The sequence below is a fragment of the Lethenteron reissneri genome, chromosome 25 (assembly GCF_015708825.2).
Source record: "Lethenteron reissneri isolate LAM-NWPU_2019-01 chromosome 25, ASM1570882v1, whole genome shotgun sequence".
Lineage (NCBI taxonomy): Eukaryota > Metazoa > Chordata > Hyperoartia > Petromyzontiformes > Petromyzontidae > Lethenteron > Lethenteron reissneri.
The window spans coordinates 3,098,565-3,117,309 of NC_083803.1; the positions used below are offsets into that span (position 1 = coordinate 3,098,565).

The 18,745-nt window shown below is 50.6% G+C and overlaps 1 protein-coding gene across 1 annotated transcript in view; it reads left to right on the plus strand.

Annotated features, from left to right (window-relative positions):
* SYNE1 (spectrin repeat containing nuclear envelope protein 1) overlaps window positions 1-18,745 on the plus strand; it is a 163,708-nt gene that overhangs the window by 52,270 nt on the left and 92,693 nt on the right. Inside the window, 26 exon segments of the mRNA XM_061558914.1 lie at window positions 1,454-1,577; window positions 1,903-2,069; window positions 2,243-2,396; window positions 2,898-3,050; window positions 3,052-3,530; window positions 3,866-4,045; window positions 6,051-6,201; window positions 6,676-6,834; window positions 7,289-7,471; window positions 7,790-7,891; window positions 8,018-8,221; window positions 8,720-8,927; window positions 9,419-9,531; window positions 9,934-10,139; window positions 10,925-11,080; window positions 11,536-11,680; window positions 12,005-12,136; window positions 12,290-12,462; window positions 13,105-13,426; window positions 13,625-13,789; window positions 13,924-14,283; window positions 14,438-14,574; window positions 14,895-15,066; window positions 15,175-15,357; window positions 15,981-16,130; window positions 18,585-18,743. Coding sequence (XP_061414898.1) covers window positions 1,454-1,577; window positions 1,903-2,069; window positions 2,243-2,396; window positions 2,898-3,050; window positions 3,052-3,530; window positions 3,866-4,045; window positions 6,051-6,201; window positions 6,676-6,834; window positions 7,289-7,471; window positions 7,790-7,891; window positions 8,018-8,221; window positions 8,720-8,927; window positions 9,419-9,531; window positions 9,934-10,139; window positions 10,925-11,080; window positions 11,536-11,680; window positions 12,005-12,136; window positions 12,290-12,462; window positions 13,105-13,426; window positions 13,625-13,789; window positions 13,924-14,283; window positions 14,438-14,574; window positions 14,895-15,066; window positions 15,175-15,357; window positions 15,981-16,130; window positions 18,585-18,743 — 4,837 coding nt within the window.

Below are 18,745 nucleotides of genomic sequence, written 5' to 3' on the forward strand. Positions count from 1 at the left end.
CAACCACGTTAATACGTATATATTGGTCACTTTGTTGCTTCAGGAGTTCCTTGCAGTGACCGAAGTGACTAAGCGCACTGAAGTTATAAACAGTTTGGCCAGATCCAAGATATTCCCCTCCAGCAACCGATTCACGCAGCGATGGATAAATATCGTTTGCGGGCCGTTTAGAAACGGGAGGACTAATGTGGCCTTGGACCGTTTGAAATGAAGGTTCCCTACCCCAGTATCTAAACAAAGGCCATTAAATTTATGAGCTGGAGGCTGGAGACCCTGAAAGCACACACCACTCCAAGCAGTCCTTAGCAATGCGCCCCCTGTTGGGCCAGGCTGGCCACTGCATCTTTAAGGAGGCTGCAAAAGGCTGCACTGTTTTCCCACCGCTAAGTTTAAACATCGAAGGCCGTGAGTGTGGGTCACTGTTATCGCACGTAGGCCTCGGCAAGGTAAGGTAAATGGTCAAAAGCAACGAGCCTACCTTTACCCTACCTTTTACCCTTACCCCACACATGCCCCGATTACAGGGTAATTACTGGGGTACTACACATGAACAAGGTTTATAACAAGTAAATGCTAGGTAGAACGCTTTATTCATATAGAATACTCGCGATTCCAATTTTAAATTGAGGCCACGGACTGCGCCACGGAGCTTTTAGCGAGCTGTAAACACAAGCTGTTTACCAGGTAATACTTTGCACTACCTTTACCCTACCCTTTACCTCACCCCTTGGCATGTCGATGCTTTTACCCGGTAAAAAGGGTAAATTACCTTACCTTGCCGAGGCCTAATCGCACGCAAAGTTGTGTTTGGTGCTGAATTCCTTTAAGGTCTTGTACAAAAGGCAAAAGGATGCGCGTGCTGTTCTGTTCTTCAGCGTTCAGAGCCTCCTTGGGCTGTGCTCATCTTCAGTGGCAGCTCTGAGCCACTGTTTGACATTCCCATCGCAGAGGGAGTTTATGCTGTGCTGCCTGCACATTGAGAACAGTTTTGTGTGCGCCATTCTGGACAGCACTCTTCCCCAAAAGTCTATAAGACAAAAACATGGAGGCTCACTCTCTGTGCGGTGCGTGTCTGTGTGTGTGTGTGCATCTGTGTACGTTATGTGTGTGTGTGCGGAACGTGGGCAGTGTGGTAGTGTAATTGTTAGTTAGTGTAGTTGTTAGTTGCGCTACTAACCCGACGACGTGAATTCGATTCCCGCTCACGGCGAACACCAGTGACAATTATCTGAACCGGTCCTGGGATTCCCCTAGGGCTATTCAGCCTCAAATGAGTACCTGGTGCCGCATGTAAACATCGCCACTGGGGAGACAAAGGCGACCGGGCGTGGTGTTGGCACACCCACCCCCTCGTGTGCCGTGGCAGCCTTCATCGGTGCTCGCTAACAGCACTTTCTCCAAAAGGCTGTTAAGGCTACATGGGGGATCTTTGTCTTTGTCTGTGGAACACCAGGTTTGAGAAAGAGCGGAGTGCTTTCGTGGTGTGGCTGGAGAAGAGCGAGGCGGCCGCCTGCCCACGCTCTCCTCACCTGCCGGCCGACCAGGCTCGCCTCGACTCAGAGATCCTCAACCTCAAGGTCGTGTGTTGTGTATGTTGCGTCGTGTCCTGTGTGCGTTGTGTATAACGTGCGTCTCGTTTTTGCGATGCATTGTAACGCGTGTTGTGCTGTATCGTGTGCGCCGTGTTGCTTATTGCGGGTGTCCTATGCTGCTTGTTGTTTTCTTGTTGCTTTTTAGCATTGCGAGAGTTGTCACGCGTGCTGTTCGTTGCCTCGCGTGTCCTGCGCCACTGGGTTTTGTGTACGATGTGTGCGTGTGCTGTGTGTGTGCGTGTGCTTTGTTGTAACACGCGCGTGTTGTGACGTGTGTCACGTTTTTCATGCGTGCTGCGTTGGGCTGCAGGAGCTGCGCAAGGACGTAGAGGCGCAGGAGGCTCCGCTCGTGTCGCTGGACGGGCAGGTGGAGGAGCTGCTCGTGTCGGCGCCCGCGGACGGCGCGCAGGAGCTGCTGACGAGCCGGCAGCTGCTGCGCACTCGATGGGAGGCGCTGCCTGGCGCGCTCACCAAACGGTACGCGCGCTGCGCGCACGCCCCGCTCCCGGGGGCGAGCGGTGGAGCTGAGCGTTGCCACTTGCCGTGGTTTTCCTAGAATCGTCCTCTTTTTTTTTGCAAGTAGCCATTCTGGGACATCTGTAAGTCTTCCCGGAACGTTGTGCATTGAAAGGCTCGGTTTGTTGTTCCAGAATGTCTAGTCTCCAGGACGCGCGCGCCGCCCATCAGCAGTTTGAGGAGACGCTGGAGTCCTTCTCCGAATGGATCCTGCACTTCCAGACGACACTGCAGGGCTCCAGCGGGATGAACATTTCTGACCTTCAGTCATCCGCCGCACAGATCAAGGTGAGCGTCTGACCACCTCTGTCGACTTGCATCAGAGCTGCGCTTACAAATTCTTACATTCTGCAGCTCGGTGCAGATTCACAAATTTTTTAAAAAGGGTAACTCGTTAATGAGTGAACCCAAAGTAAACGTGTACACACTTTTCTTGTTCTAGCCAGTTGGGCAGGAAGGTGGCAAAGAACCAGACTTCTATGAACACCAGTTTTAATTCCAGTTGGTTGATCACATCGGCCGTTATTAATAAAACTCTAACCCTCACCCCAGGATCAACGAGTTAACAGTAGTTGTCGTATGGAGGGCCTGGTCTCCACAATAAGCACATTACATTTCCATCACTCGCCCAGAACTATCAATTGGCAAAATAAATTAGCACTGCGTAATGCTCGCCTAACCTTATAAAATGTATCATATAGTCAAGTTATATATTGTTTTATCCACACACCCGTTATCATCTTAGTGGCAGTCTGACGCAGTATTGAGAAAGCTGCCCTTGTTTTTCAGGACCAGATGGCGGCCGTGAGCCGGCAGAAGGCAGCAGGCGTCTCCATGGTGGCCCAGGTAACGGCGCTCTCTGACCTCTACGACACGCGGGACGCGCAGGCCCTCGCGGCTCGCTCCCAGGAGAGCCTGAGCCTCTTCCATGAGCTGAGCGTCGGTGTCCGAGAAGCGCGGCGAGTCTCTGGAGCAGCTCACAGGGTTCCTGGACGTGTGGCACAGCGCAGAGGGGAGGCTGCAACAAACCAGGGCCTCCGTCAAGCAGCAGGCCTCCGTCATCGACCAGGCGAAAGTGGACTGTGTTAACGGCGAGCTGGACGAGATGGAGCCAGCTTTGGTGGAGGTGGAAAGCCGCTCGGCTTCGCTAGACGGGCTCCTCACGCAGGCCCAGCTGTGGCTGCGCGAGGGCGGCGCGGAGAAGAGGCTGACTTGCCGGGCTCTGGCGGAGCGACTGCGGAACGAGCAGGAGAGGGTGAGAGCCCTCCTGAGCTCACAGCTCAGTCAGGCAGAGGAGACGCAGGCCCTGTGGCAGGCTTTCCAGCAGCGCAAGGAACGTCTGCTGAAGAACATTGAAGACATCGAGGAGAAGGCTGAGAAGGAAGCCTTGAAGGAGCCGACGCTTTACGCTTTGCAGCAAAGGTAATGCGTTGTTCATTACGTGAGACATTAATGTTGTTGAACAATTCATCTCCAATATCAAAGGACATTATTGTAATTGAACATTTGTATGCGACCACGTAGATATTAGCTCACAAACAGATAATTTAAACTCGCCAGGTTCATCATGAACACTGGCTTGTAACGTAAATGTAAGAGGCTGATATTTTGAGCAGCATAGCAAGTCCATGGGGTGAAAACATGTACTTCACTTTCCGTTACGAGAAATAGCTAACGACGAAAGTTGCGAGTTTTATTGTCAATCATTCCTTACGCTTGAGTGAGTCTTGTGGTAATGCGTGCAATTGTGCGCCTAGGCTGAGAAACTTCAATCAGCTGGAGAAGGACCTGGAGCCGAGCCAGCAGGAGCTGCAGTGGCTCGTGGAGCGCTCGGAGACCCTGGCTCAGCGAGACGTAGCCCTGGGGGAGGAGGCGCGGCAGCACCTGCACCTGCTCAACCTCGCCTGGGAGGACGCGCACAAGGGCATTAACCTCAGGTGCGTTCACCCACATCCATTGCCCCAGCGTGGGCCTAACCCTAACTCTGTAACCCTTACAGGTAATACTCTTAGGTTTTTTCGGTAAAGTCACGTAGGTAAAAAAACAACTTACAGGTAATGTTTGATATTCGTGACCGTGTGCTTTGTTATTTTGCTCTGCTTAGTGAGAAATTTAATGGGTCTTTTTTGTCTACATTTATCTTTTGTAGATTAGTTTGTATTGTTTTCATCGTCAGCTGCTATATGACGATTCACGGTAGAGAATAACGTTTATCTCAATAGGCTTCCATATTCTTTGGTTCTTTCGCTAAAGTCACGTAGATAGAAAAATAATAATAAAGTGAATAAAAATTATACTCTAGCCTGGTTCTTAATTGGAGTGAGTGTACTGGCAGTCCATAATGTAGACTGTAGCCTTATTATTAACCTCGGTGAGTATACTGGCAGTCTATAATGTAGACAACTTCGGTGAGCGTACTGGCAGTCTATAATGTAGACTGTAACCTGAAAAATCATAAAAATAAAAACAAACAAAAAGCCACGACGTTTCAATCGCAACACAAGCGGTCGTCATCAGGAAAAGGGGGGGGGGGTTAGCCTCTAAAAGCAAACTGTTTATCAAGGTTTGGAGATGGGCATAGCCCAAGTGTCTCAGCAGCACCGGCAGCATGGGCGGGGCAGCTAATGCCAATGCAGCAGCAATGCCAATGCAGCAACAATGCCAATGCAGCAGCAATGCCAATGCAGCAGCAATGCCAATGCAGCAGCAATGCCAATGCAGCAACAATGCCAATGCAGCAGCAATGCTAATGCAGCAACAATGCCAATGCAGAAGCAATGCCAATGCAGCAGCAATGCCAATGCAGCAACAATGCCAATGCAGCAGCAATGCCAATGCAGCAACAATGCCAATGCAGCAACAATGCCAATGAAGCAGCAATGCCAATGCAGCAGCAATGCCAATGCAGCAGCAATGCCAATGCAGCAACAATGCCAATGCAGCAGCAATGCCAATGCAGCAACAATGCCAATGTAGCAACAATGCCAATGCAGCAGCAATGCCAATGCAGCAGCAATGGCAATGCAGCAACAATTCCAATGCAGCAGCAATGCCAATGCAGCAGCAATGGCAATGCAGCAACAATGCCAATGCAGCAGCAATGCTAATGCAGCAATGCCAATGTAGCAGCAATGCCAATGCAGCAGCAATGCCAATGCTGCAGCAATGCCAATGCAGGAGAACACCAATCACAGGGCCGCCAGGCAATCACTGCACCCCACTCCACACACCACACTGCTGACGGTGGAGGTTGGTTGACAAGAAAACACAAGTCAAGTCATGACCCAAAGTGGTTGATGACATATTTCCAATGATTGCTGAGTTTATAACCATCCTCTCGGTTGAAATTGTGTCTGTGTCTGTATATATGGATGGCTTCATGAACATATCTTTGTTGATAGCCAGTAGCCTTGCAAAGTACCATCGTCTTAGAGAAATCAAATACGCCAGGCGTATTTTATTATTATTTTTTATTCACTTTATTTTTATTTTTCTATCTACGTGACTTTACCGAAAGAACCAAAGAATATGAATTCCTGCAGTCACGAAAGTTTGAAGTCAAAATAGGCGTCCAAAGTTTGACACATTCATAAAGGACCTGCGAATTACTCAATTGAGATTACACATAGCTATCATCCCTTTCTGTCAGGCTAATGTCCAATTTCAGACTGATTGACCTTGTGCCTGCAGGGATAGCTGCCACTCAGGGAGGAACCCTTCCAAATGTTTGAGTTGAGACGCAGCAGCGTATAGGGCACTCTGCAACAAACAAATCATGAACAAATTTACAAGTTTCAACACAGGTGCATCCATTGCATGTTTGATAAACGTTCCAACTCTTTACACGTCGTGTTATTCCACCGGTACCCTCCAGGATTCGTGGATGTTGTTGTGTAGCTGCGGCTCTGACTGAGAGCATTGATTGTTGTTTCCGTCACACAGCCAGGACCAGTGCTGTGCCCTGGTGGCGCTGATGCGAGAGTACCAGGGCTGCAAGGCGGCGCTCAACCGCGTCGTGGAAACGGCTGAGGGCGTCGTTTCCCAGAAGCCATCACGCACTGACCGAGAGGAGATTCGCAGACTTTTGACAAAGGTCAGGGGTCAAGCTGTGAACGCTGTCACCTCTCTCACTCATCATCAAGACAACATGGCTGCAACATTGGTGATAGAGGGGGGGACATTTTGTCTGTTTCATCCACCGTCTAAATAAAAGTTGGAAATTAATGTTATTTCCAGGATTTTTTGAGCCTCAGTGTTAGGTTACTCGTGCTTTAGGTGACAGTGTGTGTGTGGGGGATGTGGGTGTAGTAGTAAGTGCACTACGCTACGAACCCGGTGACCTTATTTTGATTCCCGGCCACAGCTAACGTCGGTAGAGAGTAATATCTGAACTAATTTTGGGTCTCCCCTAGGTCATCTTAAATGAGTACCCGACACGAATTGTAAACATAAGCACTGGGGAGACATGACGATGAGGTTTGGTACTGGCCACATCACTCTCTCTGTGCACCGCTTTGGCCTTGATAGGGCTTAAATACGTGCGTACATGTGTTTACGTGTGGTGCAGCATGAGGCATGCAGGGTTGAGCTGGCGTCGTGTCAGGAGCAGCTAGAGGAGTTCACTATGCGCAGCAAGCAGGTGGTGTCCGAGATCAGGAAGGTGCAGGGCTGTGATGTCACCTCCCTCAAGGAGGAGACGGAGAGCGTGCTGGACGGATGGCTCGATGTAAGTCGCCAATTCATTTCTGAGACTTTCACAAACACAGTCAACTCTCTATTATCTGGGACAATGGTGGTGGGTGGAGGGGGGGAGGAGTGACACGGATAAAATAAGATCACGGATAAATGTAAAACATACGTAAATGAGGACATATAAAGTATGCATTAATTACCTGTGTACAATAGGAGTCAAGACGTAGCTTCTGATAGAACCAGCGTGTGTGTAATAATATGTTATTAATGTTTTTGCAAGCTTGGTTAATTCTCAAACCCGGATAATCCACTCACGGAGGGCAAACTATACGTATATCTTGTTCAGTTGCACTTTGTACTTCGTATGCATAGTTTCTACAACTGAATAGGAAGGCCGTGTTGCGTTTGCTGCTGCTGCTGTTGTTACAATGTCCACGAAGCTGACGGGGTGGGGTGGACGCGTGGCTGCGTTACGTGTTGGTGTACAGGTGACTGACCGGCTGGAGGAGAGCACGGAGAGCCTGAAGGTGACGGTGTCTCTCTGGGAGGATGTGCACCGGACCGGTTCTGAGCTGGAGGCCTGGTCAGCTGGCACCCTGGCTGAAATCTCTCAGACCATGGCCGACTTGAGCAACAGTGCCGTACTCGAGAAGCGCCTGCTGGAGGTGCAGGTGAGATGTTCCCGAGTGTCAATGATGCCCTCTTCTGGATTCACGTGTGGCCTTTTAAATTGCATTCTGATCAAACTCCAAGTGTTAAGTTTTTCTCTGTGACTTTACTCCGCATCTTCATGTACCAGAAACAAAACCTGATCTGTGACAGAAACCACACCAGTAACAGTATCATTGTCACCTGGGAAACTGTAATTCGACTTTCACGAGTCTCTTTTAGCCACATTTGACATTAGCTCTAAACGCTACTGTGTTGTGTTCAACATTGTTGGTTTGACAGAATGATTTATGAGACACTATCTCATTGCACCAATCCAGGCCGAGGTTGAAAACGAAAAGAACAAGGTCGAGTCTCTGCACAAGAACATTGCGGAGCTGCAACAGCTTCTGCAGATGTCAAGCATCCCATCAGAGCTCCAGGTGCATTTTCCACGGCATCCCAAAGTATCATACGTGACTTCCTGTGCGTGTGACCTGAGCAGCGTCGTGCCGTGGTCGAGGCGCGTTTGTCTTGATCGATGAGTAACGAGGCTCTGTGTTGCGCAGGCCCTGGAGTCGGATGTGCAGCAGAGGGTGGAGCAAGTGGAGGAGGCGTGCCGCTCGGCACGTGGGACGCTGCGAGAGTTCAGCAGCCAGAGGAGCCAGCTAGAGAGCTACATCGTGGGGCTGGACGAGTGGCTGGGATCCGTGCAGAGCTCGCTCAACGCCCTGGCCGTCAGCCCTGGGGCACAGCACGTCCAGAAGGCCAAGGTGGGGAGGGATAGCGGCAGGGGAGGGCTCTTGGCAATTAATCGTAACTAAAATTATTTCCTCCTACATTAACATTAGCTGCCTGCCCATGCTGCTGACACACTTGGGCTACGCCCATCTATAAACCTTTTTAAACAGTTTGCCTTTCGAGGCTAACCCCCCCCCCCCCCCCTTTTCATGATAACGACCACTTTTGCTGCAATCAAAGCGTCGTGGTTTTTGTATTTTTATTTAATTTTATTTTTTATTAACCATTGCTACTGTCTACATTTTCGACTGCAAGCGCACTCACTCCAATTAGAACCAAGCTACAGTCTACATTAGTGGTTTTATTTATTTTTATTATTTTTATTTTTATTCACTTTATTTTTATTATTATCTTTCTATCTGCGTGACTTTACCAAAAGAACCAAGAATATGAATACGGTCCATTCCCGAGACCCCGTTGTCACCTCTTGACGTGCATGCCGCCATCGGTGTGTGTGCCGCGTTTCCCAGGAGGTGCAGCAGGATCTGCTCGCGCAGCAGAGCAACATTGATGCCGCGCGGGAGCACCTCAACGGCCTGTGCCGGCGCTACCACGCGAGTGAGCTGGAGGCCCTGGGCGCGCGCGTCACTCAGCTGATCCGCTCCTACGAGACGGCCAACCAGCTGTGCACCAGCACCCGGGACCAGCTGCAGCACATCATGGACGGGGAGTTCTCCGGTACGCACGGACACTCGGGCTGGGAGGTTGAGGCACACGAGTGAACAGAAGAAAGCCAACGACATTTGTTCTGGTCAAAAGTGTCGCCCTGTTTGTGCAGGGATCGGATTGTTGCTCATTTACATACGTTTACCTAAGCCAGTGGTGGAAATTCCATATTCTCATGGTAAGGGGGCCAGCCTCTTCATAGCAGTGCCACTGTTGACTCCTCACAAAATGTTACCGATTTTACAAACCCAGATGTTAACAGGCTGAGTCAGCTCCAAACTAGGATTTGAACGTGATGAAAAGTTTCACTTGCCAGTCAATAACTCTCACCAGAGCTCGATATTGGGAGCAACATTTGTACTTGGGCGTTATGTAGTTCTAATATGTTGCATTTTGGTAACGTCAGCTTGAGCTCATTAAGAATCGAGAGCACCTGGGTTAGAGGGCGTTCTGAATTGCTGTCTTGAGTTGTTTTGCACAGCTGCCCTCTTGCTGTATTGCAGGGGCCTTGCAGGTGTTCAACGAGTGGTTTGCCGAGGCCAGGGTCAAGGTGAAAGATTGCGCGGACACGTCGGGCGATGTAACCGTTGTCGAAGAAAAACTTCAGAAAATCAAGGTGCAATTCACAGCATTACCTTTCTCTCTGCGAATAAATGTAACTCGATAAAACTAAGCTGCACGTGCAACCACATTTTGCTGTTGGAAGGTAATCATTTCAACGTGGTTTTACTGACAGTTCATAACCCACAGTGGAAGAATATGACATTTATTGGAATAAGTATGCCTGGAAATTATATTGGTTCCACCATCCTGCCTCTGACCAGCAAAAACAAAGGTTTCTTCCCACTCGTGTCTTGGCCTTGTAGAGTTTCCTGGATTCTAACTCTCAACATTCCACCGATGATTCAAACACTCTTCAGCACAGCTTGCCGTGTAGCAGCTACATTTGCACTTGTGCAACGAAACACAAACGTGTCTTACCATTTGTGTCGTGACCACTGATGCTGTGGCCTTGCAGAGCTTCCTGGACTCGGTGCCCGAAGGTGAGAAACTGCTGGAGTTGGCGGCCGAGAGCGGGGATCGCCTGGCAAGCGGGATGCCACGCGCCATGGCCGAGCAAGTCCATGGGCAGGTTCACAGTGGTCGCGCCGAGTGGCAGGCGTTTGTGGCCCAGAGTCAGCACCACAGCGAGAGCCTGCAGGACGCCCTCGCTGAGCTGCAGAGGTGCGTACGCCCTGCACCTCCAATGAGCACGGTTGGCTACGTACGGTGTGAAAGAAGTTCAACATACATACACATACATACATACGTACACCAGCCAGCTCATCACCATCATCGTGAACGCTGTAAATGTATCTTGCCACGTGAAGAGCCACTTTAGACACACGCCTCTTCTGTCAGGAAGAGCTGGGGTGTAAAGAAAATATGGTACAAAGTATCTCAATATATTGGGCTAACTCTGATCCTATGAACGAAGCTGTCTAGAAGCACATTATCTTGAATAACGTTGTAATTGAATAATGCAATTATGAAATCAACGAAGATGGCAAAATAAGTGTAACTATCATGAAAAATGTTAGATCATTAACCAGGGCTTGCAGACACACGAATACGTCTCAACGGTTCAGTGTCCAACCCCTAGCTTCCCCTAATCCTCTCTACCTGAGCCGATCACCTACAAGTCAGTGATTATTAGACTTGTGGTCGTTGCTATGGTTGCTTGTGTTGTAAATCCACCAAACATCTTGACGATTGCCAAAAAAGTGACAAACCTTTGTTGAATGAAACTAAACAAAAATGGTCGGGGTGCCGTGTGTATCACAAAGCCTCGTTAAGTGTAGACACATCTAACTTTTGATTGCCTTTGAGGTTCAATAATCTCAGTCTCGTCTACCTTGACCACAACGTGTCTCCACTGATGTCTGATGCTTTACTTGAAGTGTAAACGTGAGAGATCATGTTGCGGTTATCTTTCTTTCATGTGTGTTCGCCACTGTGGGTCCTGCCAGCTGTGAGGGGGAGCTCAAGAGGCTGACTCTGTGGCTGCAACAAATGGAGGAACGTGCCCTCACCGAGGAGCTGGGCGCCAAGAAGCAGCACATCCCCGAGAAGAAGGCCGAAGTGGAGAAGGTGGATGACTTCTACCAGGAGCTCCAAAAGCAGAGGTGATGACGTGAAAAAAAACACAGCTGTTTTGAATAAAAAGTGTATCGGCATCATCAGCAGCAGCAGCAGCCATGATCAATTCACTGCTGGATGAAGGCCTCCCCAAGTTGCCACTATTCGTCACGATCCTGTGACGTAACATTTCACTTAATACCTGCACATAAGCTGATTGGTATACGGCCTAGTGACCTCCAGAGGATACACCCAATGGCAAAGGATGCTGTGGGTTCTGCCAGAACCGACACAACTACATTTTTAAGTAACTACTATATCCTACATTTTATTGTTCCATCTCCATGGTGGACATCCTCGTGGGTACGGTTTCCTCCTATGGCTGCTTTGGCTGCCATTCCATCGTTTGTCTCAACCATACAAAAAGTCACAAGTACAAAAAAACGATCGCGTGGCGACTCCGCGTTTTAAACAGCGCCGCTGATCTGATGGTTGTGCTCAGGGAGGCAATTGAAGCGCTGGGACTGGAGCTGCAGGCACTGGCGGACGTGGAGCTGTCTCGCCGGTCCACGCTCGCCACGACGCGATACCACGACCTCGGCGCCTCCGCCAGGGAGAAGCTGCGAGCATCGCGCGCCGCCCTAACGGTATCGCCCACCGCGCAGAAGCATTATTGGTCGCTGATTGTGACACAGTGCAATTAAACCTAAAGATATACAACACAAAACAACGTGGATTTGCATAGAAATTAAATGCCATGGCATCTCAAAATGCGGTACGAAACACACACACACACTAACCTCGAATTAAAATTTAAAAAATCGTCGCGTGGAATTGCACGACCGAGGTTGGGCTGTGAGATGCATCTACATGACATGAAGTGGAATGTGTCGGTAGGTTTAAGTTACAGGTCCCTTGGCTCACGATGCCTGTTCGCAGTGGTCCAAGTGTCGCTGGCCGTGCGTGTGCAGGATCACCAGGCTTTTGAGGAAGCCCTGCAGGGGGCCTGGGCGTGGGTGATGGGTGTGCGTGACCGGCTGCCTGCCATCGACAGCACCATCGGCAGCAAGGCCACACTCGACAAGAGGATGTCACAGATCAGGGTACGCCTGCTGTCGCCAAACCGCAGCTCCGGGTGTTTGTTTGTGAGGAGCTATTTGATCACATCATCGCGGCTGTGAACGTCGGAGTGGATAGAATCTGGGTTGAGCCTGCCTGAGGCTGGCCAACATTGCTGTGTGCGGTTATTTCTGCAGGAGATCCTGTTGCTGAAGGGAGAGGGGGAGGTGAAGCTGAACCTGACAATCGGGAAGGGCGAGCGCACCATGCAGAGCAGCAGCGAGGCGGGGCAGGACGTGATAAGCGGACAGCTGCGTGACCTGCGCGACGTATGGAAGGAGGTGCTGGACACCTCAGTAAGCTGCCACAGGTGCGTACGCAGCTGCAGTTACAAAGGTGCTCTCGACAGCCTGAACAAGATGTGGCTGGATGTATCATTTACATGGAAAGTAAAGCGATTTAGATTTTCTCAAGTGGACTGAGACATACGTTTGTTGGGAAACTTCCAAATGACTATTTAAATTGAACACCAATTTGTTGGAAGTCAAAAGTAGGCATCCTACCAGAGGCTGATTCCGAAAATAGGAGTGTGTCACATCCACCAGCAGTTCGCACCTCCGATTAGCGCGGTTGGCTACGTACGGTATGAAGTTCAACATATGCATGTATGTACCAATACCCACCATTCGCCACTTCGTGACGATGACGTCACCACGGCGCCTGTGCTAGGCCAGGTGCAATTTGAGGCTCGCTGACAGGAGGGCTCGGGACAGACCCAGCAGGTGCCATGGGTTGGCTGACTGAGATGACCAGTAGATGCACCACCAGCTGTACCCCCTACTGTACATACATACAAGACCACCAACATAGACGTGTACCAACCATTGCCTGCTTAAGCACACGCAGGAGGCATTCGGTCATCGCTTGCCCATGCCAAGCCACGAAGTTATTTGAAAGAGACGACAGCATCGCTGCTCCTGCTGCTGCTGTGGTGCGCGGTCACGGTGTGCAGCCGGCTGGAGGCAGTGAACCAACATTGGCAGGCGTACCTCGAGAGCAAGGCACACTTCTCCGAGTGGCTGGAGCGCGTCGAGCTGGACCTGGCCGACCCGACGCCGGGCGCCGCGCTGCTGCCCGCGGACCTGGCCGAGAAGACCGCGCGGCTGGAGCGCTACCGCGCGCTGCTCGCCGAGGCCGAGGGCCGAGCCGGCGGCCTGGAGCGGCTGGTGGAACGCGCGCGCGAGCTACTCGAGCGTACCGGGGACGCCTCGTTCCGCGAGGATGGCACGGGCGAGTACCGAGCACACTTCAACGACGTCATGGCCGTCGCCAAGGTGGGAACCCGGCACCCCGCCCCCCCCGAGCATTCTCACAAAGAGCGTCAGAGTGAACTCTGACCCCCAGCGTAACCGCCTGCAGCGTCCGTTGCCTTCGCAGGCGTTCGTTTTCAAGTCAACCGTCACGTTATGCGTCTGTCTGCGGGAACACGCTCTCGCCGTCTGACCGTGCGGCTTTGCGCCGTTCGCATGCAGGGCAAAGTGAAGCAGCTGGAGGAGACGGTGCGGGAGCATCAGCTGTACCAAGAGAGCGTGCGCGATGTCAGCGACTGGCTGCACTCCGCCAAAGAGGAGCTGCAGCGCTGGGCCGACGTCTCGGGCGACACGGCCGCACTGCATCGCAAGCTCAACAAGATCAAGGTTCCCGTTGTCTGTGGACGCACACCTTGTTCTGCGCCCTGCCGAGTGGAGCAACCTCCTTAAGCGATTCCTATGAAGAAGTTCAACAGATGGGCAAAGCAAGTTTAAATTTACACTAATTTCTTTACTTCCAGGAGCTGTTGGCCTCTGTTGGGAGCGGAGAGGAGCGGCTGGCTCGGGCTCGTGCCCTGGCCGCTGAAGTGAAGAGGAAGACAGCGCCGCTGGGATGCGAGGCGGTGGAGCGTGAGCTCAGCGGCCTGGAAGCCGACTGGCAAACCTGGGAGGCGGCGGCGAGGCAGGTGGAAGCGGCCTTGGAGCAGGCGCTGGAGCAGGCCCTGCGTTCAGAGCGCGAGTTTAACGCCATGTCGCAGCAGCTGGAGAGCGAGCTGGCACGTGCCACGCACGTCCTCGAGGAGGCGCTGAGAGCCATGCCGGCGGCCGAGGAGGCCGGAGACACCGATGAGGAAATCGTGGACATCTGGAGGAGGGCACAGGTTCGTGTGTGCGCGAGATGATCGACCCAAGCGGCGTGACAACAGTTGCGCTAACAACAAGAGAAAGCAACAGAACGTTTCCCGGTGTGCAAATGAGGATTAAATCGCTTCTAGTCGGTGACCCTTGGTGTGCTGCTGTTGTTGTTGTTGGCAGGACGCACAGAAATGTCTTAAGGACATGGAATCACTCAACGAGAACATCAAGGCTCAGCTGGGCAGCTTGTGCAAGTTCCCACAAGATGTCAGCGCAGTCTCTGAAAGGATCTCTACAATAATACGAGACTGCAATAGGTACAGTATTGGTGCTGCATATGCTGTTTGTCATGTTCTTCATGTTACATAGCACATACACTTAGATTCTTATATATATTTGGCATGATGAGTAAATGCCGCGAATGGTCGAGGCAATGGAGTAATTGTGGAGGTAGTGAATGGGAACTTGGGGAGTGAATGTGGTGGTAGGTGGAGTGAATGCGGAGGTAGTGAGTGGGAAAGTAGGGGAGTATGTGTTAACGGAATGAATGTGGCGGTAGTAAATGTGAAGGTAGTGGAGTGAATGCGGTTGGAACGAGTATAGATTTGATGGAGTCAATGTGGGTGCCACCGCACAGGGCCTGCCTGCAGGGGTCCCAGCGGTGCCTGGCACAGGAGAAAGTGCTGGAGTCGCGGTTCCGCTCTGCGCTTCGCGATGTCCAGCTCTGGATGGCGCAGGCCCGGGCCTCGCTCGTGCAGGGTTCGGACACGGGCGTCGCCGTGGTGACGGACAGTTTACAGAAGACACAGGTGCGTCGGGAGGGTTTAGAGTTCGCAGATTGCCCCACCGCCGGTGCCCCACCGTGACACGGCATGCCGTTAACGGGGCCGGCCGTGCCACGCTGTGTTTTGTCACAGGAGGTGCTGTCGCAGAGCGAGGAGGGCCAGAGCAGGCTGAACACGCTGGCGTCGAAGGGAGAGCTGCTCATGAGCGTGCTGGGCCACGAGGAGGCCGGAGGGGTGCAGGCGGAGCTGGCCTCCGCTCGCGAGGAGTGGAAGGCGCTGCTGGGCAGCCTCAACAAGCAGGAGGCTCAGCTGCAGGTGCAGGACTCACCACCAGTCTCTCCTTCATAGGGGGCATGTTTAATAATTCGTGAGATTCAGGTCTAAATTTACATTGTGACATCACATGCTGTCGCTAGAGTGGTGTACGTGACAGCTGAGTTAATTAGAAGTCATGAATACTCTTGCCTAAAGATAGCAAGCTCTGTTTGTGTATTATATTTGGCAACAACTGCATATACTTCTCAACACACAAATAAAATGTCAAATAAATTTTCCACACTACTCAAGGCCTTGCTCTGGACAGATTCAAATATTACTCTGCCATATACTCCCAGGCATTACTCTAAAATGCCCAGGCTTAGGGATAATTTGTTTAACTTATTTATTTTATTTATTAACTTTTTCCTAACATAGTAGACGTCCAAAAACAGACGTACTGCCCGAACATTATAGGTCACATGCACCCTTAATTATATAACTCCACATGGGTGGCCGTTCTTTTCTTGTAATAAACATCAGAGGGGTGGGGAGGAGTGGCCAACACATGGGAAAGTAAAAAAGTTGGTTGAAGGGGATCTAATACAATTAACAAGGTGTTTAGGGCCAGGTCAGGGATTCGTTTTTATTTTGGGTATGCTCCCCATGCTCCTCGCCTCCAGGGCCTACAGGAACAGCTGGAGGAGCTGGAGGCCTGCGCGGCACCTGTGCAGAAGTGGCTCGGAGAGACGGAGACGTCGCTCGCACAGGCCGCCGACGGAGGCGCCCAGGCCGATCTCCCGGCCAAGCGGCAGCTTCAGCGACGGCTGCAGGTGAGCGCGGGGAGACGCCCGCAGCAGCCAGGCCCGACCGCCGACTCAAGCAGCGCCGGCACCCAGGACTCGCCCGTCCCGACGGCACGACGGCCCGGCGGCCCGTGGGCTCCTCGTCGGCGGTGCCTCTGCCCAGTGTTCCTGCTCGTTCTCTTGCTTTGCGTTTCCGCGTTCGTGTTGTTTAATTTGCACGGACGCGGTGAGGTTCAGTGACCGATGTTTAGGGCTCGCGCTGTTGATAAACGGAGCCCTCTGGTTGGAAGTGGCACGGAATGTTATTTCGCAGGATTGAAAAAATTTGCACTCTTTTGAAAGCCATTTCACTTTGTTCGACAATCAGACAGGGTGATAATCAAACACGTTTTTTATAGTATTTTTCAGAAAACTAGTTTTCAAGTGCGACTTTTTCTGCTACGGGATTTTCCTAAAACTAGGACAAAAGCATGTATTTATAAGATAATTTAAATCTCGGAAATCTTTAATCATGCCAAGTGTTGTAGTTATTCGTTTTGAAAATTATCACAGAGACAGCAAGTTGCAATATTTTGACGGTTTATTGCTCGATTCCAAAAGTGTTACTTCACATATGTATTTGTAAGATTTTTTTTAAAACAAAAATATTCCGCTTGACTCATTCCACTTCAGCCACATTCTGCGATGTGCTGGTCTTGCTATGAGCCACCCTTTAGTGGGCACGTGATGAGTGGGTCACAGTAGCACACTTACAAATAAACAACACATTCCTCAATAACACTGCCTCAGAAGAAAAAATATACAATAGGTTAACATTTCAGGTAATGGCTCTGATGCAAAACACACACAAAATGGGGAGGGGGGGACAAAAGAGCTATCATGGCACGAGTTGTATCTTTACTAAAGGCATTCCTTACATCCGTGGCATTCCATGAAGGACAGACCAATCACTCCTCATGTCCAATGCCACCTACTGAGAAGTCTGGTGTAATTACTAACAGGCATGTCTTGTTAGCAACAACTGGATTTATACCCGCCCGTTCTGTGATTTTTATTTCTTTGCTGATATGGGAGCAGAGCCACGAGGTCTGTTGCAGCAACTCCAGAGTGAGCGATGTAGCGACGTATTGTGGCACGCTTTCCTGGCATGACGTGGGGCGCTTCTGACTCCGCGGCGAGTTGTGGAAGACCGATTCTTTGCCACATGATGTGAATCGTTGCACGGTTGGGATGCAAACTGTGATGGATTACAAAGTAGAAGAGTTGGTGGTGCCGTGTTATGGTCAAGGTGGACGCAGCACTCAGTGTTTTATTGTGCGGGGACATTTTATGCAGCACAAAAGAATGTCACTGTTCGCCATTTCACGTTTATGTTGAACACATTATTTTATTGATGGTTGTCCTTCCTAATTGAGCTTGCTTTACTGGTGCTTGATTACATGTTTCTTTGGTATACCATAAATATATTGTATCTTTTGCTTTCAGGTTATAGTTCTTAACCTCCTTATATTCCAATCAGACGTCAATATTTTTGGGTGTTTGTCATTAATCATTACAATGTTATGATTTATTAAGAAATGCATCGTGTTTTCACATCACTTGTTTACTTACACGTTTTATGTAACTTTCAAATTCTCTTGTACTTGGAAAATTCTGTGCTTCTTATTATACAACTAAAACTGACTTCATGGTCAAACGTGTGCTGTTTGGATTGATGTATCCTAACTTCTAACAACGACTGGAGCATGATGGCCTGCTGTGTTCTTTTGTGGTTATTACAACGCTCAATCAAGTCACCAGTAGATAGCGGGGCATCAAAACAAGGCACCGTTGTAGGCTCATGCACTTACCGAGCCCTTCTAAATGTCCCCGCACCTCCTTCAGTTGCAGTTTGCACAAATGCAGTCTCTACCCACGACGCTGCTAACACTATGCACTGCTGTGAGCAAGGCATGCTTGGCATTAAAATACATAAAACGTACGGCCATCGCCAATGAAGTTTTGTAACTCAATTTGAAACCGTTTATTCGTTTGCCTTTGTTCATCCCCCCCACTCACTAATGGGCAGGCACGATAATGTTAAGATGATGCAATGTGAACAAAACCTTTCACGATAAAGTTGTGTTGCTATTTGGGTCATATGCTATTTAAGACTGGCCAAATTGATCAAAGGGTTGCCCACAAATTAGAGACAAACAAGAGCAAATAGCACCATTTGCAAGTAAGCGCATGTATTTTTTTCCCCGACCCATCGGCTTCCGCACTGCTGATAAAATACCTCTGAAGACCAAACGCACGTTTGAAAGTGCTACACAAGCCATGAATACGCACGATTTTCCCTCCCCTAATTCACGGCCCGAATGATCCCACCCCCGCCACGTGTGATCCGCTATCCCGGGTTTTCACACTTCTCACGGCACTCCAACTCGTCCGCTAAAGCCCGGCCATGTCACCGCGTGCGCTGTGCGCGTCTCTGTGCAGTCGGTGCTGGAGGACGTGGCTTGCCACGCACCGCAGCTGGCGCGGCTGAGGGAGAGGGCCCAGCAGATGGCAGAGGCCTGTGCCCCGGCCGCGCACAGCTTTGGCCTCAGGGTGTCGGCGCTGAACACGCGCTACCTTGCCCTGGCTAACCTTGCCAAGGT